This window comes from Patagioenas fasciata, chromosome 2 (genome assembly GCF_037038585.1).
Source record: "Patagioenas fasciata isolate bPatFas1 chromosome 2, bPatFas1.hap1, whole genome shotgun sequence".
Lineage (NCBI taxonomy): Eukaryota > Metazoa > Chordata > Aves > Columbiformes > Columbidae > Patagioenas > Patagioenas fasciata.
The window spans coordinates 159,739,716-159,767,193 of NC_092521.1; the positions used below are offsets into that span (position 1 = coordinate 159,739,716).

A 27,478-nucleotide genomic window follows, 5' to 3' on the forward strand; every position below is an offset into this window, starting at 1 on the left:
CAAAATAATGTAATTGAAAAATAACCTCAAAATATTTAAAGCGTTAGGTTCTAAAATAAATAATGCTATCTAAATGATGTGTTCGGGTCTTGCAATTACGAGGAGGCAGTTCCACTATTACTGATCTCTTTCAGCTTCTTTACAAGTTCCACAATTTATATAGAAAAATATACAAGAAAAAGATTTGGGGATAAATAATAGGTTGGGTATGTTAACATTTAACATAAATAAAAAGCCTAAAGCAAAACCAAAAGCAAACCAATCATTTTATTTCTGTACATCGAGACTACAAATAGCATTTTAACTCTTCATTTATTACCCAAATTAAGAAATTATACATTTTTATATGGTTACTAGTAAACATCTTAAAATCACTCCGTTTTCCCACATTTAAAAGGATATTGCTGGTTACTGCTTATTAAATATGAAATCCAACAGTTTCCAGTAACAGCAAAGTATTTTTTTTGCATAAGAGATGAATACAAATTTGATTGTAAATTTTGATGTAAAAGAAAACCTTAAAGTTCAGAGGGATGCACTGATGAATCTTACAGTTTGAACTGTAATTCCTTTTTCAAACCAACGGCAGTTTGCATACGAATACCCAACGATGTGCCTACTAACAGAGGATCAGTTCCTTCCATATGAAAGCAATTTTTCCCCAGATGTCAAATTACATTAAGCAGCATATTCCCACCTACTTTTCTTAGCAGAAATATTGCCAGCAGATGGATATAAAATGCTGTTTAATCACAAAAAAATACTGAATTTGACTAGCGTCTACAGCACAGATATGGTATTTAAGGTGGAAAGAACTGACAGGGAAAAGGAATGTGAACACCACAGGCTTCAAATATAAAAGATAAAGCCTGATAACTTTGGTTCAAATAATTTTAATAGTTGTTACATGTATATTTTTCCAAAGTGATGACTTCTGTATGTACTGTTTATGCAATAGGAATCTGATACATTTAAAAAAAGAAATCTGTACAGGCACAAAAGACAGAAACAGAACAGAGAAAACATGGATAGTCACATCCATTTACGACAGTGTTCAAGTGATGACACAGCCAAAGGTTGAACTTAAAATAACGCGAATCCAATTCCTCCAAGGTACTTCAGAAAACACAAATGGAACATTGTAAATGTTTTATCTCAGTGCCTACCATATTGAGGGAAGGTAGTATAAACCAAGATCCGTTCTGCAACAACTATGGTTTGTAAACAATTCTACAACGTACGTAAAGATGTTACGTTATCGGTAATGAGCATTTTCATCCTCTCAGTTCTGGGATATCTGCAAACATCTGCTTCGCTTCCATCTCAAAGATTAATTACAGGATGTTAGCCCCGTCTCATCCCAATGTGCTGCACGAGACACAACTTTATTGCCAGTTTGTGAACTTATTTATGTTTGCACAGCACAAAGCCAAAGCTTCATCTTTGGTTAATCTCACTGAGATGTCACTGCTCTTTAAATGTGCTCTTTCTTCGCATAAAACACAGAAACAGCCACACTGCACACAGCATTCATCGTTTTGATTCATAAAGCAGTGTCAATGTATCATTAACTAATGAAAACTAAATAAGAAACTGTGTTTAAAAATGGAACCTATTTGAGGACATTTGATAAGACACAAGAGCTGCAGAAATCTAGAGAGAATTCCCTTAAAACTGCTCAGGTACGGGTGCTGCTTATAGAGTAGGCACTGGTTAGTTCGTCTGCAGATCATCCAAACAAGCATCGGTTCTACTCAGCTGAGTTCAAATCCAGCAGCACATTCAATGGCATAAAGAAGTTTGCTTCGCATCAGGTTCTCATCATAAAACTCGGGAAGCTTCAGCAAGTTCATGCAGGTACTGGCAGTAGGTAGCCTGTCTAAATCAGATCCTCCATTGTGAATGCAAAATGCAGGATATAACTCCTGAAAGACACAACAGGAAAACAAAACAAATCAAAAAATACATACCAGCTAAAACACACCCTGTAACAGCTGGCATGGAGTTCTAGGAAATGAACCATCAGATTAAAATCTGAAATGGCATTTATTTGTGCTCCTGGTGGCCCCAAAAGCACTCCCGAATTGCGTATCCCCTCCCTCTACCTCATCCCCACCAAGATCCGTTAATTTGCAAAACACAAAGCCATTCACCTGGTTCTAAGGAAAAAAAATAAGAATTTGTTATTGTTCATACACTCTGTCCTGCAAATTGATGATGCAACAAAACCAGCGAAACACAATATGGAAGAAGTAGCACAGCTGTACGTCATAAATGTTTTGTTTTATTTGGGAGAAACAATTGGGATTCACAACTTGGGCCTCTCCTTGCAAAGGCTCCCCAACACCAGTGGCTGCTGCTGGTTCTGTAGGAACAGGAAAACGCCGCGTTCTTGTCACACTGCGGTTTTCTGACGGTGAAGTACATGCCGAACACAGGGAAGAACAGACCACTAGCAAGAGTGGAGGTAAATGGAAAAGGACACTCTGTTCTGTTCGAATGACACGTGATATTTGTCATTGTATAATGAACCAGTTTCTTCTGAGAATTATGCTTTGTTTTTTCCTTTCAGACAGGGAACATGGTTTCTGTATACACAAAAATCATAACAAAAGCAATGTGCTACAGCAGTCACAACATTCTTGTGTTAGAGTTTAAAGGAGTTTGAAAGTATTCCAATTTGATGCACAAATTCTACATGAGCAGTGATGTTCTGAGGAGAAAGGAGATGAATGAGTGACCAGGTGAAAGAATAAATTTAATACATTTTTACTACTAAGTCAATTCCTTTCTGTGACATTAAAAAAAAAATCAAAATAAACAATGACCAAAATTTACATTTTCAGTGATTTTCTTCTAGAGCTTTAGTTTGTCAGCATATCCCAGATACATAAATTCTTCAAGCTGATGAGTATCAAGCCATCGTTTTCCTTCTACTCACCACAATATACTATGATAGTTTTTTTGTTAGAACAAAGTGTCTGATATAACACTGAAGGCATTTCTTGTCCTAAAGGGATTTCTGTCTAAATTAACCTTTCAGCAAGGCTACAACTTATGAATTTCAAGATGAAGGGTACTAACGACTTCAGTGGATCTGTCCATGTGCAAGATTAAGCCCGATTTAGACTACCATGGTCTAGAACTCTGAAGCAAAAGGTACTTTGTATTCTCCAAATAAAAATCTAACTTTAAATAAAGTAATTACACTTGGTTTTTCTTGACAGCATGATTATAAAGTCACTCAACTGTTATTGGGATGATAGTGATGTGCATAGTGAGTCGGTAATGACATAAACTTGTCAAACCCTGATTATTCTGATGTGATAACTACTGATCTCAGGAACAAACTTCTAGGACATTTTGTATGTAATATTTAATTGTTTTAATAACATCTGTTTTTTTTTCCTTCTGAGAAAGAGTACAGTGAAACATGTATTTATTTGTTAGTTCCAAAGCACTGCTTTTGCTGGCAAGAAAGTATTAATTTTATCAAATGTCTGCCTGAGGTAAAACAGTCCTGATTTTAGAAACTGGAAAAAAAATCCCAGCTCCAAAGGCAAAAGGTCAATGAGATTCTAAGCTAAATTATTGTTCAAATGGAGGCCTTAAAAGTATTTCATGGCTAAAATGCTGCATTTTTAGTGTTCCTTTCAAAATGCTAATTGAATTCCCCCACTTTAGCTTTAAAAATAGAAAAATGAAGTTCTAAATTGAAATGTCATGCCAAGGGCACCATTTGTTGCATAATTAAATACTGTACAGCGGGAAACTGCAATAGTTTGGAAGTGAAAAGTATCATCAATTTATTATGTGACCTGATTGGAACTTAACAATTTTCAACCACGCTTTAATGAGTTTTTTTCTGTCCGTAACAATCACATTTATTAAACTTATTAAACTTTAATTAGCTTTAGCAAATGTTATTCTGAGTCTGAATCTGGCAGTGAGAGTTTAAAATTTTTAAATGATGTAAAGCTAGGCTGGGTTATCTATAAGGAGATGTCTTGACATTCATAGTTTCTCTTAAATTAACACACACTAACTTTAAGAAAAGGTGAAGGTTTCACAACTCAGAGTGAGAACCAGAAATCATTTTCCTCTCAGAAAAATACAGTACATGTATTAAAAATAGGAGCAAATTTTGAAGATAGGTTGTGTTAATGTCTTCCATCAACATAAATATATTCAGACAGTTATTTGTCCGGCCACACTCGGCACTCCTGCAGCTTCACGCTCTTCACCTTCACAGCAGCACCAAGTGTCACAGGCTACCAAGACATCACTGCTGATGGCACTACCAGTTACCTACTGTCTTGTCCAGCAAATGTTTCCCAGCAGAGCCCTGGTTTGTCGGTAAATCCGTGTAACAAGACACAACTGCAAGCACCAGGCAAGTCCCGACCTCCCACCCGCTCCGTGCTGCCCGGCACGGTAGCAGTGACGCCTCTTCACTCTGCTGGCTGTTGCCAAGACTGCTGCGTGGGGCTGAGCTCTCAAGTCCGTTGTACAGTGAATTAATCTTTTCACTTATTGCTGTCATGCTGAAAATTTGATGGCTGTTTTACTTCCGTTTTTTCCTAGCCAAGTACAATAACGGCAGGTTGCGGCCCATCTCCCAAGCACGCACACAAACTTCAGCTTCCCACGTTTGGCTTCTTTCTAATGTGCCACTGTCAGCTTTGATATTTTTAGACTTTTGATTCACTTCCTCCATCTCTTCATGTGTCACACTGGCTACCTCAGAGCTGGGTAACTGCATCTGCAACTCCTCCTCTCCCCTTTTAATTAAAAAGGGTGACAACAAATGGAGACTTCTGTTTATCTTGTTTCCACAAAATTGTTTCCCAGTTCTCCTTTGTTACATGACGGATATGGACTGTTCTATCTTGATCTCATCCCACAGTTTTTCCCACTGTCCTATAAAATCCTGTTCATTGGTTGAATACTGTACAGTAATATTCACACAGACTTGGCGAGTTTAAGAGAAATGCCTGCAGGCTTTCAAATAACCAACCACACAAATCAATCAATTAATACGTCAGATAGGATTCATGTGATTAAACAGCCTTCTCTGTTGTCTCCATATCCAAATCTAGTTACCCCGGACACTCTTGACGGTTAAAGGGGATCTAGTTGGTATGTTTTCTGGCATCTAACACATGATTCGTTTCATCTCAAAGCATACATGTGGAACAGTCAGACATAATTACCGACTGAAAGCGCCAATTCCTCTCCTTGGTGCCTATAAAAGGAGCACAGCTGAGGTATAGATTATAAATCCCGAGGTTGGAGGATACATTGCCCATCCACTCGCTAACAGCTCCACACAGCTCTTGCCACTGGTCCACATACTACTGTATGACAGCCCACATATGCCTTTCTATATTTTAAATCATTCAAGTGTCAGAGGTCTGTGTTTCTATTAATTTTACTAAATAGTACAACAGTAAACATGCTGTTGACCACTGTAATTAAGCTGATGGAGTTAGCTGTGAAGTAATCTTTTATTTATTACAGAAAAACATGGTAGCCCATGGCTTGGACAAGTGCACTCTCTGCTGGGTTAAGAACTGGTTGGAGGGCCAGGCCCAGAGAGTGCTGGTGAATGGGGCTGCATCCAGCTGGCGGTCAGTCACTAGTGGTGTCCCCCAGGAGTCAGTGTTGGGTCCAGTTCTGTTTAACATCTTTATTGATGATTTAGATGAATGGATTGAGACCAGCATCAGCAAATATGCTGATGACACCAAGTTGGGAGGGAGTGTCGACCTGCTGGAAGGCAGGAGGGGTCTGCAGAGGGATCTGGATAGACTGGGAAAACGGGCCAATTCCAATGGGATGAAGTGGAACAAGGCCAAGTGCCGGGTCCTGCACTTGGGCCACAACAACCCCCTGCAGCGCTCCAGGCTGGGCACAGAGTGGCTGGAGAGCAGTCAGGCAGAAGGGGACCTGGGGGGACTAACTGACAGGAAGCTCAACATGAGCCAACAGGGTGCCCAGGTGGCCAAGAAGGCCAATGGGATCCCATCCTGTATCAAAAATAGCATGGTCAGCAGGACAAGGGAAGTGATCCTTCCCCTCTACTCTGCATTGGTGAGGCCACACCTGGAGTATTGTGTTCAGTTCTGGGCCCCTCAGTTCAGGAAAGAGATTGAAGTGCTGGAGCGGGTCCAGAGAAGACCAACAAGACTGGTGAAGGGACTTGAACACAAGACGTATGGGTAGAGGCTGAGGGAGCTGGGCTTGTGTAGTCTGGAGAGGAGGAGGCTTAGAGGTGAGCTCATCACTCTCTAGAACTACCTGAAGGGAAGTTCCAGCCAGGTGGGGATTGGTCTCTTCTCCCAGGCAGTCAGCAATAGGACAAGGGGCCATGGGCTTCAACTCTGCCAGGGGAAATTTAGGCTGAATATTAGAAAGAAATTCCTTATAGAGAGAGTGGTCAGGCACTGGAATGGCTGCCCAGGGAGGTGGTGGACTCACTGTCCCTGGAGGTTTTTAAACTGAGATTGGACATGGCACTTAGTGCCATGATCTAGTAAATGGGCTGAAGTTGCACCAAGGGTTGGACTTGATGATCTCTGAGGTCTTTTCCAACCCAGTCAATTCTGTGATTCTGTGAAATGTTCCCACATGTTAGAGGACATGAAGTCCATGGCCAGTTCTTAGTCAGAAGTTTGCAGCCCAGCTGTAACTCAAGGGTAGAACGTGCCCAGAACATAGTTTCAAAATGTCTTCAACTTGCCTCAGCCTCTCTTTAATTTTTTTTAAGCTCTAGACAAAAGTTTTCTTCATACTTAAGCTTTACTGTAAATAGCCATCTAAAGACAGTAGCAAAATATTTAGATACAAAGGGTAATGGGCTGTGACCCTATAAGCAGATAAGTGGTAATTAGAAAGAAACAAAATATATCTCTCACTTCAGATACTTAAATTAAGAGGTTCAAATTTAATAGCTGCTTTTACATCCTAAATCCTCCTTTGCCTGATTTAAATTATTCTTAACTCAACCTGTTCCTTGAAACTGGTAGCAATACCGCTTCTGTACAATAACATGAAATGTCAGCAAGGATCTGCAATGACAAGGCACTCTAATCAACCTGGTTTTAGGCTTATCAAACTTTGCAGTTAAGTAGAAAACAATAGAGCAACATTTCATTAAATATTTTTAAACTACTCATCATACACGAGTGCAAACATTGAAGCTGCTTCCATAGTCACAGAGGAACATTCTTCTCAAATTATAAATTCCTACAGACAACAGAAGTCTGTACCATAATATGTAGTATTTACAGAAGATGCTTAAATACATATATATATATGTATATATATGAGCCTTGTATACATATATATATGTATACACACATACCTTAAACCCCAGAAGAGGCGGTCGAGAGCAGCTTGTTACAAACTTGAGCAGTTTGCGTTTATCTTCATCAGTGAAGCTTTCTACAACTCTCCAGAATATTTTAATTACAGGATGGTCTGCTGTGTAGCCACCTATAATGAGATTTAAATGATTTATAGGTAGAATAGTTTTACATAAGAAATAAATTCTTCAGAAAAGCAAGCATCTGTCTTGAAAGGCTTAGGGAAAATATGGAAACGAGTAGGCATATACTGCTGACTTTCAGTATCTATTGAGCAATTTGATCACCACATTTTGAGTTTCTCACTTGTTCACCTATGGCTACTATCTCCCTCAGCTTAACTGCAGTTTTCTTCACGGAATCCTATTTGTTTATTTTAAATTAATTTTATTTACTTTAGCATTTACTTAGTAACTTTGGATTGCTGCCTTTTATTCTAAGGCTCTGCAAAATCTGCAAGGATGTTATTTAACGGATCATCTTCCTTTGAGGTAAGCACAGATGTGAACTGATGATATAGTAGCTACTTTTTTATTACATTCACGATAAATGCAGGGAAAAATGAAGTAAGATACCTTGCATTTCTCACAAGACAAAAATATGAGCTCTCTCTTCAGGCTGCCTGATAAATGCTGAGTATTTGAAGGCCGTGGTAGAAACAACCATCCCAAAGTCATTTGCAGACTTTCAGGGCAACCAGACACAACATCAAGTCATATCCATTTAGGAAAAGGAATCAAATGTCCTCAAATACAAGTTTATAGCCAGATAATTCAAGTGTATTAATAAAATCAATTACATACCTATATCTCCCAGCATTTATAAAAATAGGTCATAACTTTACCCAATCTTCTGAAATTCAGGCCTGTCTAGAGAATTTGGCCAAAGTTTACAGGTTTGTTTTTTTTTTAAATCTAGGATAAAAAGCAAGTTTATTTATTCCTGAGTCAGTCATAAAACACTTAGGTAAGTAAAACATACTTACCTGAATAGTTTGTGAAAGATTTGAGGTCATCCAAACTAATAGGAACCTGGGCACCAGAAATGAGAACCTAATAGTGAAGGAAACCAGACAGTCAGAAATTAGCATTTGTTTCTCCATAAAGCCATTCTTTTCCCACAGTTTTAAGCAGAAGTACCTGTATCTCCTGTTGATCAAACATTCGAAGCCATTCAAGATTCACAACATTGGCCAGTCCCTGACGAAAAGCGAGGCAATGCTGTCGGATTTGCTTGTTTAACCTGTAGTCAGCCACCAGATGGATGTAAGCGATTCGGTTCGCACTGGTAACAGGAATGTCTTTTCCACCCGGCTTCAGCTCCACCACCTATAGACACAACAATTTCCGTCACCTTGACTAACTTCAATTCTGTGTGCTGTAACTGTAACATTGAACTGCAAGACGTTCTAGTAAGTGATGTATATATTTGAACTTTGCTAAATACACACAAGGATAAGCACCGTTTAATCATAAGAGCACATTCTATGGCATCCAGTTTTTATATCTAGACCTCCAGCTGCTAATGCAGCTGACCACATGGTCCCATGGTTTATTACCAGAAAGCAGATTTGGCAAAGTCAGAGCTCTTTTATAAGAAAAAAAGAGTGAAATATGATATTTACCACTGCAAGTCAGAAACTGGGGTGAAAAGCTTCCCCTTGGCAAGCTCGCTCCTGCCTTCCCTGCTGCTAATAAGTGCCCTGGAAGAGGAAAGCTGGGCTTGACTGGCTACACTCTTCTCTAACGGGTCAGTGATTGTGAATCCTGCAGGATCACGTTGCAGCCATGTCCACCAAGTCAAAATTAAGATTCTGACACAAGTTTAATGTACAGACTGATAAACATTCTCAATTCATACTGTTGAAAATCCAATTTACACATGTTCAGCACCTTAGACAACAACAAAAAAAAGCCTAAACCTTGTTCTTCTGCCAAGAAGCTTTTGTCCTTCCTTCAAGTACAAACAAGATACTCCAACATGGAAGAATTTTTAATAGGAAAAACAACAACGAAAAAGCCCCACAAAGATATTATAAGTGCATTAAAATATAAAGCAGGATCAACAGTAGTTGTTATTAAAACACTACTGACCTTTACATATTCTACTCTTTACTACAAGATGAGTAGTAGCCAAATCTGAAGGGATTATTAGAGTACTACGAGGATAAAAAATATAATGAAAAGCTGAGATACGGTCACCTTCTGAAGCCTTCAGAAAAAGTTTGTTTTTCTATAATCTGGAGTCAGCAATTTATTTATTTTTTAATAACTGTGCATTTCAGTCTGTTGTAAAAAATCACATCTTTAGAGGACAGAGAATTAAACGCATGAATAACTACTTTTGTAACATGCTACTTCATAATGTGAGCTGTTCCAGTACTAAGCAAAATGCAAAGCATTAAGATTAAAAATTCGCAGTGCTTTTGAGCAGATTTTCACTTGATTCATAGATTTTAAAGGCCAAAAGAGAACATTAAGATCTGTGACTCTGACCTCCCAGAAAACACAGGCCAGAGGATTCTGTCTAGAGATTCCTGTATTTAGCTCAATAAATCCATAGATGAGTTAGAGTGCATTTATTTAAAGAGACAGGCAATCCTGGCGTAAAGACTCAATGTGATGGAGTATTTACCACTTTCCTTGATAAGCCAGGACAACCTGACTTACAATAGGTGTTAAAAGTATGTCTTACTTCCCACTTTAATCCTTCAACTGCAAGGTTCTGGCTTTTGTTATGTCTACAGTAAAACAAAACAAAGCAAAACAAAACAAACAGAACCCATCAATACTCCACCATGTCTGTGAGCAGGTAGTTCTGACTATGTTTAAACCCTGGAGAATTAAGTCAGCTGAATTTCACACTCTCCCAAGGGGCTTTCTCTGGGGTACAGCCCTGGGAGACTGGCCAGTCGAGGGGGTACAGACCAGTACCTGGTACCACTCGCTGGCCCAGAGATGAGGATATTTTTACTGATAAAGTCCACAAGGAGTGTTACTCAGAGCATGGGCCGTGTTCCACACCACGGTGGAAACATCTGCTGAGAAGGAGCCCCTGCACTGCTCAGCTTTCTCCTCTGCTACCCCAGGCAACAACGCGGTCCAGAAATGTTTCATCCTGCTATAGTAGCTTTGTTGTTGTCACTGGAAAGTTAGTCAATAACTGGATTTATCTAATGATTAGAAACATTTCCACTTCAATAGTTCAAGTTCATTCATACCCATTGTTCTCATTTCAATATTGTCCTAGAGCTTAACCAGCTCTTTCCTTCCTCCTCACTTACATCCCTGATGTATTACTTATGGGCAGCAACTACATTAATCTTCCCAGTGCCTTTTTCAATGAACTAAGTAAGTCAAGCTCTTTTAATCTCCTCTTATAAAATACCCTTTTACAAGGCCTAACAAGATTGGAAAGTTTTCTCTTACTTACTATTTAATTTCTTGTCCTCCTTAGCTACAGAATCAGTGCTATCAGTGGTATTCCAGATGAAGAGATCATTGTTGAGACCTCCACACTAATACCTGGCTATCTGCCCACTTACCCATCTCTATCTGTTTTTCAGAACTGCATTATTACCTGTTCTTCTGCCACTACTTCACCAAATACAACTGAAGTATGGCTGACACTGAATTTGGCCGTATTAAAGCGTATTTGTATCTCCTAGCTCACCTTCACCTTAAGAATACAGACACAAACACAAAAATAGTTATTATTCCATCTGTGTACAATATTTTCTGTGAGGTCAGTATTTACAAAAAAAGCTTGAACTGAATTCCTTTTAAAATAGCAAAAGGGAATCAATGGCAGGGTGTTTTATTATGGAAAACTGTTGCATTTTAAGATTCATTCCAGCAACAGGTGAAGTAAAATGTCTTCCCTGCAGGTCAGCAAATTGAGATCAGGACACAGATTAATTTATGCTCATGTTTGCATTATAACAGTATTATGTCCACAGTGCTCTAAGGATGTCAGGAGAGCTGTATTTATTGTATAATAAAAGTTATTCTCTGTCTCTATAATGTTGTTCTGGCGAATCAGAGATAAAAAAAGAAGTGGTGTACTCTGACAGCTATTTTTAGAAAAATAAGAAAAAGAAATCTAAATCCTATTTTTCATTTTATTTTTATATTTGCAAGTAGCAAACCTTGGTTTCCGTCCCAGCAACACTTGTGCCGCTCCCCTTCCCCCTTGCAACCCCGCGCTGCCACAGGTGAAACTACAGCAGGTCACCCCATTTCCTGGGGATTCCCACTCATCTAACGCTCCATTCTCAGAGTTTGTCAATGTGAGGTTAATTCTGCCATCATTTTGTCAAAGTATCATCACAATCTGAAACAAAAGGGCTAATGTAGCAGGAAGAATGTATATAAAATAGAAAAGAGAAAATAGTAACACTTATTAGCAGTAAGACTAGAGTAAATGCCAATGCAGTCCACTTTTTATTCATTCAGTGTTTTCATGGCATTTTAAAGAAACTGTGATAGTGCTCCCACTTAATTCTGAATGTCAGGAATCGTTGTTGAAGTGTTCCTTTTCAAAAATGGCACAATACCATTTATTACATCTTCAAAGATTCATCGGCTTGCATGTTTACTTTTATCCATCCAATTTTCGCCACTAGATGGTGCAAGACAACAACACAGGTTACACGGGATGGGTGAGAACAGACAACTACCACCCGTAATGTGCAGACTTGTGTCATCATCTTATTTTCTAGCTTGCTGATCTAAAAAAAATCATTTTAACTTGGTTCGTTATCAAAATCACATATTTTAAAAGCAATCAAATCATACGTATTTAAATATACTTATTTAGCTAAGTATTAAGATCATTCAGACCGTACCACGGACTACTGAATTTGATTCAATATTCACAAATATGTCTTCAAAATGAAGGGCAAATATGAAAATGAGCTAGAAAAGTTCCATATTTGTAAAAATCTGCTAGAAAATGTGCTTTTTACTATTTACTTCTGTCCACAGCACTACTGCATCGGGCCTCTGACTGAAGGTCAGATACACTCAGAACTACAGTTGCATACACTGAGGGTTTTCTTGGCTATAAATTCAACTACATGTTTCTGCAGGAACATACTAAAAAATGTGATTGATTTACATTTATATTCTTATTTAAGAAAACCACCACAGTTTGTAAAAAAGAAAAAGTAAATGTCTTTTAGGTACAGTCGCAGATCAAGTGAATAGTTCAGACTACCATTTGGAATGTTTATGTCTACCATTATGAACGTTATCATAATAAAGAAATACACACACACAAAAAAAATCAGGAAAACAGTGAATAGCATTTGGCAAGCAGAATTCAGGAGGGTTATCTTCTGGCTTACTGATGACAATAATCTGTCACACAAAGTCAATTTGTCATGTGATTAGAGGCAGAAACCGGCAAGTAGCTGTTGGCAGACAATGGTAGTGGCTGCTCACTCAGGTCTGGCTGTGACTACCGCTTCCCAAGCCAGTGGAGAAAAAGGGAATATTTAGAGGGTAAAGTGGGAAAAAAATTAGGAGAGAATAAGGGACTTCTCATCTAGAACTCTTGTTTTGTGTACAAAACCAAGACATGTATCTTCAGTGCAGTTCCAAAAAGAACTCTAACAGGTAATCAAGAACTCTTACAAACTTGTTTTTAGGACAGCTGAAAATATTTTATCTTTTCTCTCAGACTCTAATCACCTTTGTTCACATCACCCCTGAAGATTTTCCCAATTCTGAAAACAGCTCAATAAAGGTTTTCTTTCTTTCCCTGCCATCTGCCTTCCAGATGTTCAGGCCAGAGTTCCAGGTAGGGGATTGCATTTGAATGCCTAAGAAAGCGTTTGCCATAAGTGTTATAAATCTGCCTGAGACGAATCAACCTCAACATACGTATTCTACTTCTGAAAAACCTCCCAAAACACTCATCTGATCCCCAGTATCCTAGAAAAGAAGTTGCCGAGACAGAAAGTTTGAGAATGATTTTTTAAGGCTTCAAAATTTTCTCTCAGGGAAATTTAAAGGCAAAGAACTTTACTTTAGTGAGCCAATATATGTTCAGTAACAGCAAAGGCATTCACATCTGTCTAAAAAGCCAAGGGAAGTGTCATGACACCAAGTTCTATACAATATGGATTCCACAGAAACTGCTGCCATATACGTTATGGTGCTTTTCTGTGGATCTGTGTTTCTTCTGATCATATTCAACTGTTCGGATCCACGTAACCGCAAGAATCAATATCTGAGAAGACTCGCTGGCGTACAGAATCAAACATTTTGGAAGGAAGACAAATAGATTTGGAATCTTCCTTCCTCTCCTCCCTTGGGCTGTCAGAAAACTTGTCTTCCTCATTGCAGGGGAGATGGGGGTCTGAGAAGAGGTGGTATTTTCTTGAATGTGTTAACCTTACACTTACTATAAGCATTTCACAACCATTTTATCACCATCTAATCTACAAGATAAAAGAAAACTAAAATCAATACGCACGGCTACTTGAAGGCACCTGGAACTATAGGCTGACATTCTTTTGAGATTTTTTTTTTTTACTGGCTACCATTTTATGCAGCAGATCCAACAGTTGAAATCTAGGTTGGTACCACTGCATTAGATAGTTCTTTATCAAAAGCTAAAGCTATTTGGGGCTGGAAGATAAGGTTGATGGCATAGCTCCCCTAATTAGCAGGTCTAATGTGCAAATTATTAAGTACCTTTTTCAACTTCTGGTGAATGCACTTTGACAATAGTTTAATGGGATCTAAAAGCACATTACAGGATTGAAATCAATATGCTGATAATAGAATTTCTACCTTCTACTACTGACAGAGGCAATAGAGCCCCTTTTGAATGTGTCTTTCATTGCAGATAATGCTTTTGTGCCACAATTGCTGGATGGACACTGTCACCAGGATAGCTATTTACAATGATAGATTTATGACGCATTTATTGGCCACTAATTTATTAGACACTAAAGTGGTTGTTTAGCTGAAAACTGGAGGTAATGTACATTCCAGATAAAGAGTGCAAATTAAGCTCTTTTCCCAAAGTGAATTAGCCTTACCTTGACACAATTAATTAGTATGCAATGGTTACGCGAGTCACATACCAGACAAAATGTATTTATCCATATAAGGTTTATTAAGGTAATGAAATGAAGTATAAAAAGTAACTTGTTGCATTAAAACCCAGACGACAGCAACAGAACCTATTATTAATAGTTCTGTTGAACCACACTAACATGCAGCCTCATTAAAAGATGGTTAATATTTCACAGCTACAGTGTTCTCTCTCCAAGTATAAACATAGCGATACAGCATCAGAATATTTAATTCAACTTACATTTCCTTTCATTACTCAGAAACTCAGTATTATATTTAATCTTCTTTTAAAGTTATGCTGAACAATTAAAAGTCAAGAGTGTTGATCACACCAGCCACAGCCCAGAGGATTTTAATGAACAAATCAGGCTTCTTGCAAAAATGCACTTTTTACAAGTTTATGTTGCAGTAGGTAGGGTTGGCGATATCTCTACCTTGGATCTCCTCTTATGTTTTTTCTGAGCTATTTCTCTTTTCTATGTCTTTCTACTTTATTGTTGAGGTAGGTTCTAACTTGTGTGGCTAATTTTTGAGGATGTACAGAGTAGACATATAAAGTATGAAAACAAAAACCCCTCAACAAAATATTAGTTACTTCTCATTTTTAATTAGAGACTAAACTGGATTTGTATTCACTGCGGATTCTACAGAAACCCATTCAGTATCAGTCACAGCACACGCTACAACAGAGCAGGCGCCCCACTGTACAGTGCTGTACAATAGAGCGGGTGCCCTAAGAATGTGTTTTCTGATACCCCTGTACCACATGCCTTTAGTTCAAATTTTGGAGTGTGTTTTTAAAGAGCGCAGGTCTGAAGTTTTCATATAAGGAGTGTAATCCAGGGGAAAAAATTATGTATGGTGTATGTTTAATATGAAACATTACTTCTAGCAGGTAATCGTTGACTCTCCCCTTCAGTATTACTCAAGAACTCCAAATCTGAGGATACAACTTTAAAATTATTATGCGATCCAGGTTTTAGGATCTTCCAAAATCACAGAATCACAGAATGTCAGGGATTGGAAGGGACCTCAAAAGCTCATCCAGTCCAATCCCCCCGCCGGAGCAGGAACACCCAGCTGAGGTTCCACAGGAAGGTGCCCAGGGGGGTTTGAATGTCTACAGAGAAGGAGACTCCACAACCTCCCTGGGCAGCCTGGGCCAGGCTCTGGCACCCTCACTGCGAAGAAGCTTCTTCTCAAATTTAAGTGGAACCTCTTGTGTTCCAGTTTGAACCCATTGCCCCTTGTCCTATCATTGGTTGTCACTGAGAAGAGCCTGGCTCCATCCTCATGACACTCACCCTTTATATATTTGTAAACATTCATAAGGTCACCCCTCAGTCTCCTCTTCTCCAAGCTAAAGATGACAGGAAATTGATGACAGAAGAGTAAAAATAAAGTCTGAGCCCGATGCTGTTAAAGCAGAAATCTCCCGCATCAACCTTGCTATGATTCCAGCAGCAGCAGAGAACTCCAGCTTACAATTTCCAGAAGTAGCTGCTGCATCACAGCTTTGCTGCTGCTGCGGTGAGATGCGCTGGGCCCAGGTTCCCCGACCAACAGGCAAACCCAGGAGAATTGCTCACCCCTGGCCAGAGTCTCTGCATCTTCCACAAGAAACAAGGCTGAATTTGGATGCTGCTGTATGTCACTATATGGTCAGGTCTACTTTTTTGATCCAATTATTAAATACCATCATCAAGTGTAAGTAGGCCATAAGTAGTACACAATTTTAAGTCCTCAAAACCAAAAGCAGCAGCACGAGAGGAAACTTTAACTAAGGAGGTTCATTAACTTTTCAAGCTCTAGTGACACCGCTTTTCTATTATGAGCATAAGTGAACTTTAGAACTCACAACAAAGCAAATAAAAGCCATAATCAAATTATACAGTACAGTCGCATTTAAAAACTCATACTTTACGACCTAATTAACTGGCCCTATCTAACTGCTTCTTAGAAGCACTGAACACCCATTTCTCTCCTCTGACTCACCTGGTGTCTCAGCCTCTTAAAAAAAAAAAAAAGAGGAAAAAAATAAAATGGGATTAAAAAAAAATTAAGGTCTAATTTCAGGCCCTCTACTTTGAAAAGTACAGCTAAGGGAGACAACACTTATCTCACAATGAAGCAATAGTGATATTGCTTAAAACCATACTGTTTTCTAACTTTGATTCCAAAACCAGGCAGTACTCTATAGTTTACATATCATCCTTCATAATTATTTGAGGTTGTAATCAAAGAAGCAACATAAAATATTTTGTTCAAGAAATTATCGCAGCCAACAGAATGTTTCATGAATCACTGTTAGGAAATGATCACTAGAGTTTCCTACCTATAAGAGCTGACATCTAAATCAGCATCAAAAGTTTGTTGGGGTTGTTTTTAAGCACAAGACTAGTTATTGTCTGCTCCAAATACTGAGTCCAAATCCTGATGATGCTTCACAACACACGGCATTTGTACAAGTTATTCCTTACAATTTTCAAATTAAAAAAATAATTAGTGGGTGTAGTAATGATTCATCAGTCATTAAAAGGAGAAGAAAAAAAACTAACTAAAGCCATCCTTACCTGTGCTTCCCCAAGGTCATTATTTACCACCGTGAAGTTTAAGCCAAGTTCTTCTACATCTCCTTCATAGCTCTTGAGAAAAAGTAAATTTTTGTACATTTCGGGATCTAATGAAGCTAAATGATGGATGTCAACATCAGCACTTGTCCCCAGTAATTTGGAGAGGAAAAAACTAGCAAATGGCAGCTCCACCAGCATATTTTCATAAAGAGCCTGAAAAACAAAATCATTAAAAGCACATTAGCTTGTCTTGTTCTACATCCAGGAATTCTGAAAGCTATTGTGTGTTTCTCAATTTTTTTGGTAATTCCTTCTTAATTTGGTGCCTAAACAGGATCTTCTGGCATGGCAAGAGCCCAGACATTGCATGAATGTAAAAATATTCAACAGAAGTTTGAAATTTGAATATCCTTGTGAAATCCCAAGCTCCAAAATCTTACAAATTAATTATGTTGCAATTTAAAAGGTAAAGTCATTTGCTTATCCGTCATTAACCTTCTTGTTAATGAGATTAGAGCACACAGGAGGTGTATTGATTGCACAGGTGGGCAAGAAAAGCCAAGTTTGCTAAAGAACAATGCAACTGCATCAAGAATGGCTTCCAAAAAAATGAGCATCTGTACCTCCAGTAGCATCATCACAAACAATATTTTTCCATTTATGTCAATTGCTTGACGTAAAATAGTCTGCCCTTTAAAAATAACTATGTAAGACTAGCACATTTCAAACTAATCCAAATAAACTACTTCTCTTGCATGTCATAGAGACTCATTGCTGCATATTTTTGGTGAATTCTACTGCTTGATAGCATCAAACCATCCTAATTTTCAGGCTGGGAGTTTATCAGTTATGCCTGTATCATATGGCCAATCCTTCCTATGCCTGATACACTTCTCAAAAGATTACTGAACTGAAAATGAGCTTGACCTGAATAAGCAGCACTCATGAAAAGTAGATTTTTACTGTAAACTGAGAGTTTATTTGAAAATTTTTCAAAACGCACAAAACGCCAGCAATACCCCTTTTAGTTGATCTACTGTGTGAGCATATGGCAATGGAACACAACTTTGCATATTTTCCATACAACAAGTAACAGCTTCTTGTTCATGGGAAGAAAAAAAGTACTTCTGGTAGCTCTGAAAAGCAGCAGAGATGGAAACTCCAGAGCTAGAAAGAAAAAGCATGACAACGTTTAGGGAAAGCGCACATGAATAAAGGAAAAATAGAAGATGATTGCCTTTAAAAAGCCATTTCCAAAGCATGCTGCCTGTGCAGAGCCTCTCTCATCATCTGGTTTGTTTGCCACATCAGCACCTCAAACAATGAGAACCAAATCTTTACAGTGTCATTAATATCACTGCCAGGCTGATCAGAAAAAGCATCATCACCGTTACACCATTGTTTGCTCCCTTTTACTCTCCAAGAGCCGTGGTTTGGTGTTACTTAATTCCTCCATAATCTGCTGCAAACTTAGAAAAGGAAGCACAACGAGCGAAAGAGGAAAAAGGAATAAATGAAGCTGTAATCACTCAATGATATTCCAACAAAGGCGTGAAGAAAAACATACACAATTCCTTCAACTTTTGAAAGAACAATTCTATGAGGTGAGTTAGACCTTGCAGAAAGAAGCGAGAATAACGAGTTCAAAGCCAAAGGGTGCATTATATTTAGAGCTATATGATTTATTCAAGGTGTAGAAGTCGAAATCCTCATTTGTATAGTTGACTTTAAAAGCAAACTAGAGGGATAAATCATTAATTTGCAATGTATAAGGTCAGTGTTTGCTGTTCCTGCATTAGTAACAATAAAGCCATTGTAATTCCTTAAATATATCAAAGCTACCCGAATTTAAAATGGAATTCCATCTATGACTCATAAAATGTAAATGCAGAGCTGTAATTTTTTACACAAGGCAGGTTTAAGCCTTTAGAGCATTTAATATACAAGGACTAATAAATGATAGCACTAAAAACTATGATCACATCAGCTAAATGGATTATAAATTAAATTTCCATAATGTATGCAACTGAAATACAAATGTAGACATAAATCAAGGTATTTTCTAAACACAGGTTAATTACACAAATTCAAAACCTGTCTATTTTTTATGCAAAATAATCCACTTAGCATTTTTCAAACTGGTCTTAAGTCTTAGCCACTTGCAACACTTGATCCTAGAAGCCTATCAATAATTCCTTGTCAGGCAAAAACAGCAATAGGTATATTGAAGAAACCTGTACGTTATTTTTCAAGTGTCTGTCTTTTATGAGTGTTTATTGCTAGAAATTGTGCCAAAATGATTTGAAATAAAAAGGATTAATTATAGTAGAAGCTTTTTAATATAAGTGAGTGCAGCTGCAATGCAATTAATGCAAATTGTGACGCTATCAGGAAAATAAATGTGAACAACATCACTGGCTATTTCTGTTTGCTGCCAAATAACTTCAGTAATTTACTACATTAAGAATCAATAAAAAAATAATGCATTTCAAATGCATCACTATTAATCTTCAGGTAGTTCCAAAGCGAACATTTATAACTTCATCTAAAAACTATATAAAGCATTTTTAAAGAAACTAAATCGTGCAACTTGAGAATAACTTTAATTATTCCTTCTATTAGCTAAGTGATTGCAATGTTAAAAACAAAGTATTTTTTGGAAAGAAGACAAAGAGTAGTGTTTTAATTAGTTTGAAAGTCAAGCTGTCCTAATAAAGTTTAATAAAAAATGCACTAATATTCTGGTAAATCATTATAAACTTTTTGTTTCAGAGATAAATTACACCATTCCAGCTTCAGCATTGTGCAGAGATGCTGCAAAATGCTGCGTATATTGAATATGATTACATAAACTGAAACTTTAACTTTCAGTTTCAATGTAACCTCCCTGTTTCTCAGTCAGCAGAAACTGATCAAACCACCACCAAAGATGTGATTCCACCCATTCCCGACAGAGCGACTAATTAAGTTGGCTTGTCGATCCAACTGGGTTTGTTTGAGAGTAATTATATAGTAGAGGTTCCATGAGCCTTACAACACGCTGAATAAGGTTCAAATTTTGCAGATTGCGTTGTGCTTTGTTTGGGGTGTTGGGTTTTGGATTTGGGGGGTGCACAACCTTAGAGTTGGCCGTTGCCCATCAAAGTCCACCCTGATGAGTATGTTTCTTCCTGCAGCTCATCTAATGGCCAAAAGGGGAGATTAACTCCATCTCTTTTTTCCTTAGTGAATTGTCTTGGGGAGCTGTAAGTTACCTGATCTGAAGCTTAGTTTTCTGCCCATTTTGCTCCCTGAACTGGCCTTCTGCAACATCAACACGAAGGAGGCAGGAGCCCAGCATCAGTGACAGGCATGGGACTGGTGAACCACCTCTTACCAAGGTAACCAGCTGTCAGATTCACCAGCTGCAGTATGAAGCTGCCCTGTTACAAGGCACTTATATATGTACTTAAATACACTCTACGGTCATGACCTCTCCACAGAAGGAGTCCTCGTTTTCCCTCCAGCAGCCAATGAGCAACAATGCTGCCAGAAGAAACCAGCTTGCTCCTGGAGGTGACTTCTTCAGTTTGACTGTACGTCAGAAGTTCCTGTTCATACTCTGCTTCAAGAGATTGAAGCCAGCAAGTTTAACCAATATATATTTTAAAACTAAGTCTCTTCTCAGACTTCAAGTACTCTCACCCTTCGGCAAGTTTCTTTTAACTCTCATGGTTGTTACCTATGAGATCGATACCATTCTACAATGAATTCTGAGAGTACACATTCCCAACTTTCCTATCAAACGAGCCCCTTACTCGACTTCATTATCTCTATGCTACAGTCCCATAAACTGCAACTGACTTATATAAAACAATAAAAAGAATCCAGATCAGAAGTCAAGAAAGGAGCAATTGCTGGTCAAATATAACATCAGGGGCGACCACATTAATGTTTATAAATATATAAAGGGTGAGTGTCACGAGGATGGAGCCAGGCTCTTCTCCATGACAACCAATGATAAGACAAGGGGCAATGGGTACAAACTGGAACATAGGAGGTTCCATTTAAATTTGAAAAGAAACTTCTTCACGTTGAGGGTAACAGAGCCTGGACCAGGCTGCCCAGGGAGGTTGTGGAGTTTCCTTCTCTGCAGACATTCAAACCCACCTGGACACCTTCCTGTGGAACCTCATCTGGGTGTTCCTGCTCCGGCGAGAGGATTGGACTGGATGAGCTTGTGAGGTCCCTTCCAATCCCTGACATTCTGTGATTCTGTGGTTAGACTTGTGGTTTCTAACATTTGGGGTGGAGGGAGAAAAAACCAAACACCTTAACAGAGTCTATACACCTCTACCTCCTCAAAAGGCTGGGAGTGTTGGAATTTCACTCTCAGTAAAAGGGTAGTTTGCAGATGCAAGCTTGGGGCAAGAGGTAAGTCCAGCCTAAGCAGAGACAGGGCTGTCCACACCAAAGACAACCACACTGGCGCTGCAACACTCAGAGGGTGATGCATTCCCAGCAGCTAAAAGGTTACATCTGCTGAAAGGGCCAACCTGGATTTCCCAGCGCTATTTCAAACTCACATAGGTGAGGGATGCTCTTTAGGTAAGGTTAGGGCATCTCTAGATAACCATTGAAATTTTAAAAAGCTTCTGAAACAACTAAACACAACAAAAAGCAAACAAACAAATCAGTTTTTCAGTAATAAATTATTTTGGCTAGCCTTCACCCAGTGTTTTCCCAATTATCTGAAGATGCCTTGGTGGCTTTTTTTTCCCCTCCCAAAAAAGGTTAAAAGAAGTTATTTTTCTGGTTAGAAGGCCAAGAGCAGTTATTTCACTATGGAAGAAGCAGGATTCAGTACACAGAACTTGATACACCTCCCCCTCTGTGTGTGAATGCTGCAGAACACACCAGAATGTTAAAAACAAGCAAAATAGCAGAAAGCCTACTGTGCTTAGTAGGTTTTGAGTTCACACACGAAGCACACAGTCCAAAGTCTATTGTTTCTCTTCTAAATAATATTAGCCAGTTGTGATTGCAGTCTAGTTCAATTATAATTGATTGCAACACGGACAAGCCAGCAAAGCCTTTACTCAGTTCAGTGACACCGGTCACAGCTCGGTCATCTAAAGTGAAAATTATTATGTTCAGATACTTCTATAAATACTGAATGCATTCATTAAACACCTGTGATGTGGGGAAACACGGAATGGTTCTTTAAGGCAACTGACTTTCAGAATATAGTGGTTTCAATATATTCAATATATTACAGAAGGAAGATCACAGCTGGAAGGACAGCTGTATATAGTGCCCAGTAATAAAGCAAGAAAAACTACAAAGGATTTTTTCTTCTTGTTTTCAACATAATGAGAATAATATCTGACTGGGACTACACACAGTAACTGTCCCTGGAAGTATTTAAAAGGCATATAGATGAGGTTCTTAGGGACACGGTTTAGTGCCAGAGTTGGGTTATGGTTGGACTCAATGATCCTGAGGGCCTCTTCCAACCAAAATGATTCTCTGATTCTGTTCTATGATTCTATCACAATATTGTTGAAGTACTACATGGTCACACAACTTATTGCTCAGGTATGACCCCAAGGTTTAGTAAACAGCTCTTCAGAAATAAAAGACTTTGCCCCATGTTTTAAAACTGGACAAAATTTAAACAAAGTCATTTCAGACAAACTAGCTATTTATAGCAGAGGTTACATGAGCATTACAACATGCTGAATAAGGTTCAAATTGTGTGAGCAAATTCACAGATAAACCAGCTAAACCTCCCTGACTGTGAGGCAGCTTTAGCGCCTTTACTCGCACTTTCAGATCCACAATTAATTCCCCCATTTATTATTTCAACTAAAATCTTTTTTAAGAAAAATAGTGAATCAGTCATTGCTCCTACTTTCCATTAATGGTTTACAACACAGAACTGTATTTTAAAACCTAAACAATGCCAAAGTCATAGCCCAGAAAAACACACAGCTTAGGGGCTGAGGCACTAAATGACTGGGCTTAAATTCCGTTATTTCCCTAATCAGCCCCCAAGACCATAACCCTTTCTCTTTCAGTCATTTTAAACAATTACTATTAAATAATACTTAGCACTTACAGAGTGCAATAGATCTTCAAAGCTGTACAGAACCATCAATAAAAATGATAGAAAAATAGCAAAACCATTAGAACTTCCTTCTACCTTATTATTTATATCCTAGAAATATCTCATCGCACTCACAAAGCCTTTGGGGCCAGAAAAGCCTTTTCTACCCTAATGAAAAAGATAAAACTAAACATATAAGTTACACTAAAATGAACTCATATTTTTGAAGCGTTTTCAAAGTCAGTATTTAGTAATTTTAAGATCAAATAATTACTTACAGATATACTAATAATGTGCTTTAAAGTGAGAAAAAAAGTTATATTGTTTCTAACATCAATATGACAAAATAAAACTAATTCTCTCAGGTGCGTGTCACAATGCGCTACGTCTGCTACCTGGGAGCTTTAAGCCACTGGTTTGCAGTTCTCTGAGCTCTACGGTAGCAGAGGCCTCTAGATGCATTTGTAGCATGGTAATAATGGAAAATCTGGTGCACTATCTTCCCTGTATGACTGCAAAAATTCACTTTTTGTTCAAATACTGGATGCCTTTTCTGTCTTTTAAAAAAGTAGGAGTCCAAATTTCCACAGCTCGATGCCTGTAATTAGGCTTCTGAGAGAGAGCTTTATTAACAACCCTTGCGGCTCTACCAGTATCCTCAGAATCTTCTTAGGGGGTTTTATTTTCAGAAAATATAAAGCCTTTTGTAAATTGGTTTTACCTCCCACTTGCTGCGAATTTGAAGGTCAGTAAGTACAAGTTCACAGCCGTTTCAGAGACTTGGGGTAGTAAGACTCAGATGCGAAGGGTCTGCAAAATGTCAAATGTGCTGCAGTGTCAATACTTGATCGCAGACACAAAACAAACTCATGAACACATTACCATAAAAATGTAGGCCTCCACTTCTAAAGGTTCCATTGATGAATATCAAGTATAACGACCTTGAGTTCATATTTCATTCATTTTTGTTCTAAGAATTTAGGGCATATTTAATTTTATTACAAGAACTTTTGTTACAAAACAGAGTGTTTCAGAAATGCTGGTACTTGCAGAAAACCATTATTTCATCAGCTTGATACACTGTCAGTTTTCATAGGAACAGTTATCTCTGTAACTTATGCCATGTATATAATATAAATTGCTACCCATGTCATTTAGAGGATTTTGATGGGAGAAGGAAGTACTAAATGTCACCCAGTGCAACCCGTGGATGCACTTGATAACTGACAGTTATCATTCACCACTGAAGTTCTAGTAAAAGCTTAACAGATTTTTCTTGTCTCAAATTTAAACATAATTTAGTAAGAACTGAAGATAAAAGGAAGACATTTCCTCCTTATTTAAGTTCTAATCTTCTGAAAAACTGAAACATTTACTACTAAATAACTAATCTCTGGATATGCTTCTAAGATAAATCTGTATCTTAATAGCAGTGAAACTAGTCATTTCTGAAGACAGCTCAAATGGAATAAAGAATTTCAGTAAATATTCCAAACCTAATTGATTGAAATGGACGTAGGTGTTCCCAACTGTGAAAAAAGATCAGGATACCATTACCACATGCTCTAACTGTTTATTTATTCCCTGTCTAGGAACCTGATTTAGAGGCAATAAAATGCAATCAGTACACAAACCAGAAGTAGGAATCATCTGCTAATGGAACTTTTAATTGAGGAGTGACCACTGACATGAGGTAATTCTTTCCATGCAGAACTCCTTGCAGGGACCTCTATGCACTTTATCACAGTAAACAATCACTAACATATGCATTAAAGAAAATTTAAATACATTATGACTCAATAAATATCACAATCCATCAATACACACTTTTCTTTCTTAAAGATTTAGAGTTAAAATAGCACATTTCAGTAGTCTTTTAGTGCTAGACATATATTTACAAGGTTAGTACTAACGTAGCTATTTGTAATCAAAAGATAATTGGTTATGTTAAATGAACCAGTACACAAAGGAATTGTCAAGTTAAATAACCGTGTCAGAAAATAGATTCAGATTCGTTTACATCTACATTCATAAATCATGAAATAACTTCCATAAGGTATCAATTTCCCTCTCTTATGATTGTGTTTCTGCACTGTAAATGTATAAGTAAAAGCACATGCCACTTTACAAAGTAAATTCCTGTTTTGATTCCACTTCAGGTGATTCAGGATTTTCTGAGACAAATGATGGGCTAACTTGCTTTTAAACAAAATGCTGAGTTTACAAAATCACATGCAGGGTAACTGAAATTAATAAAACAAAATGTTTAGACAAATTACCTCCACTTTCTATCAGTATTACTAATTCCATACCTACCTTTCTAGGTAGTAGCAGTATCAATTGTGGCTTCAGCACAAATCAATTAAGAGTGTACTGATTTAAGCCAAGCCAAAGTGGATCTTAATTAAATGGACAATAAGCAAATAGAAAGGGTCACCTAGCATTCAGAAGAAGGAAAAAAATACCACCACCCTTCAACATTCAGAGAAACAGAGAAAGAGCAACAGCGCAATGCTTGACACACCATCCCATCAAACATGAAACCTGGTACACGAAACCCAGTTGTTCTCATTGTGGAGTTTTCTTGCCTTTGTTTTCTCTCTAAAAGCTTTTGGTGCACAAAGGGCACACAAATATGTTACTAGAAACATCTGCCTGAAGGTTTTAACTCTGTATGTTCAGCTTATTAATGACTGAAGAGTTCAGGATCTGATACAGATCCTGCCATGGAAAGATTCCCACTGACTCCATCCACTTCAGACAAGGCCCCAGAATGATCAAGAATTTAGTTTTCCTGCAATATGGATACTGTGGACTTACAATTGTACCTTCCAATCGGGAATAATATCTCACACAACACATGATCTGTCACAGCTCTATTCAAAGTTACAAAGAGTAACCACAAAGCACATTCTCTAAGATACAGAAAATAATCTAATCAATAATTAGTAATTAATAATGGTCACACATTCATTACTAGGGTAATAAAATTTGTATTTGATCTACTATTACCCCTCTAATGTTTAATTTAAGCAAAAGACATATTTTATAACTTTTTCAATTATATATATTTAGCAACATTCAGATATGCACGCAGAACAGCTCGTTATCTCTTAAATCACTGTAGTAACCTACAAAATGTCATATGAAAATAAACAACTTAAACCTCCACCAATATAATATCCACCAAGCCATGCAAATTACTATATAACATTACATATTAATGATCAAAGTCTAAACATAGATTGTCTCATCTATCCATCATCAAAATTCTGCTAAAATTTAAAAGTTTTGCTCATTCCTTGCTGCTTCGTCTATCAGTGGTGTTTATGTGGATCCACAAAGGAAGGACTCAGTTCCAAACAACAACTCAAAACATCACACTTTATGCTGCCCTCCAAACCATTTAAGAAGTTACAGCTTGGCAAAATCTAAATCTTTTCAGAAAAATCCAGTGTCTTCCATGGACTGCAGATTCTATTGCTTAGAAAAAGAGACTTTATACTGTTTCTCAAAGATAGTGCGTATGCTCTCAACAACATGAAAATGTGTCTCACTAGTGCTGTTCAATATGCTGGAATAAGAAAATAAATGGAAATTGTAGAGTTCAGTATAACCAAAGATGCTGAGTGTATTAGACAAAAATCTCTACTGTCAGAAAGAGTCACTGTTAGAGGTACAAAGACAACCACTGCAAAACATAATATATGCAAGAACTAGCAAGTTTATGTCAAAAAGGAAGAAGAGGAAATAATAAAAATTATCATTCTAATTTTTCTATAGACTTCCTGCCATATCCTTAAGCTAATGCTGATACTTCATGTAGTTTAAGGAAATTATCATAAGAATTAGCCACCTGATGTCAAATCATTCCAAATGCAAAGAACGTCCTTTTACACATCATCTGTCACATTAACATCATTAAAAAACACAAGCTGGAAATGGGAAAGATAATACAGTACACAAGACTGAGTTCAGGTGTGAATAAGGTGAAGTTTAGTTTTTAATTCCGTATCTGTCACTGTTCCACTGACCCCTATTTCTATTGAAACAGTTAACCAGGGTTTCTCTCTTCCCAGGTTTGCAGCAGACCATTCAAGCACAAAGAAAATCCTCATTTAAGATTCTCAGGTGTCACTTCCAAACTCCCCTCTCTGGCTATGTTGCTTGAAGTTTTGGCAGCCTGTCAAAGTAGCAACTTCTGTGTTCTCCTGAGCCAAATCCACTACATTGCCCTAAGATATAGCTGAAAAGTCTGCAGATGGAAAGATTTTTAACTCTGTCAGAACTAATATTGCTTCTTCTAAGGAAGTTGAACCAAATTGGGTGCCTCCCTACAGCCCAATCCTACCGTGAGAGCAA

The 27,478-nt window shown here is 37.8% G+C and overlaps 1 protein-coding gene across 1 annotated transcript in view; it reads right to left on the bottom strand.

Moving 5' to 3' along the window:
- Positions 1-248: 248 nt before the first annotated feature.
- Positions 249-27,478, bottom strand: part of UBE3C (ubiquitin protein ligase E3C) — a 76,341-nt gene continuing 49,111 nt past the window's right edge. The window contains exons 19-23 of the mRNA XM_065830992.2: positions 17,029-17,241; positions 8,507-8,695; positions 8,353-8,419; positions 7,367-7,497; positions 249-1,925 (exon numbers count right to left, since the gene is read on the bottom strand). Coding sequence (XP_065687064.1) covers positions 1,755-1,925; positions 7,367-7,497; positions 8,353-8,419; positions 8,507-8,695; positions 17,029-17,241 — 771 coding nt within the window. The 3' untranslated portion in view covers positions 249-1,754. The remainder of the gene's footprint in view (positions 1,926-7,366; positions 7,498-8,352; positions 8,420-8,506; positions 8,696-17,028; positions 17,242-27,478) is intronic.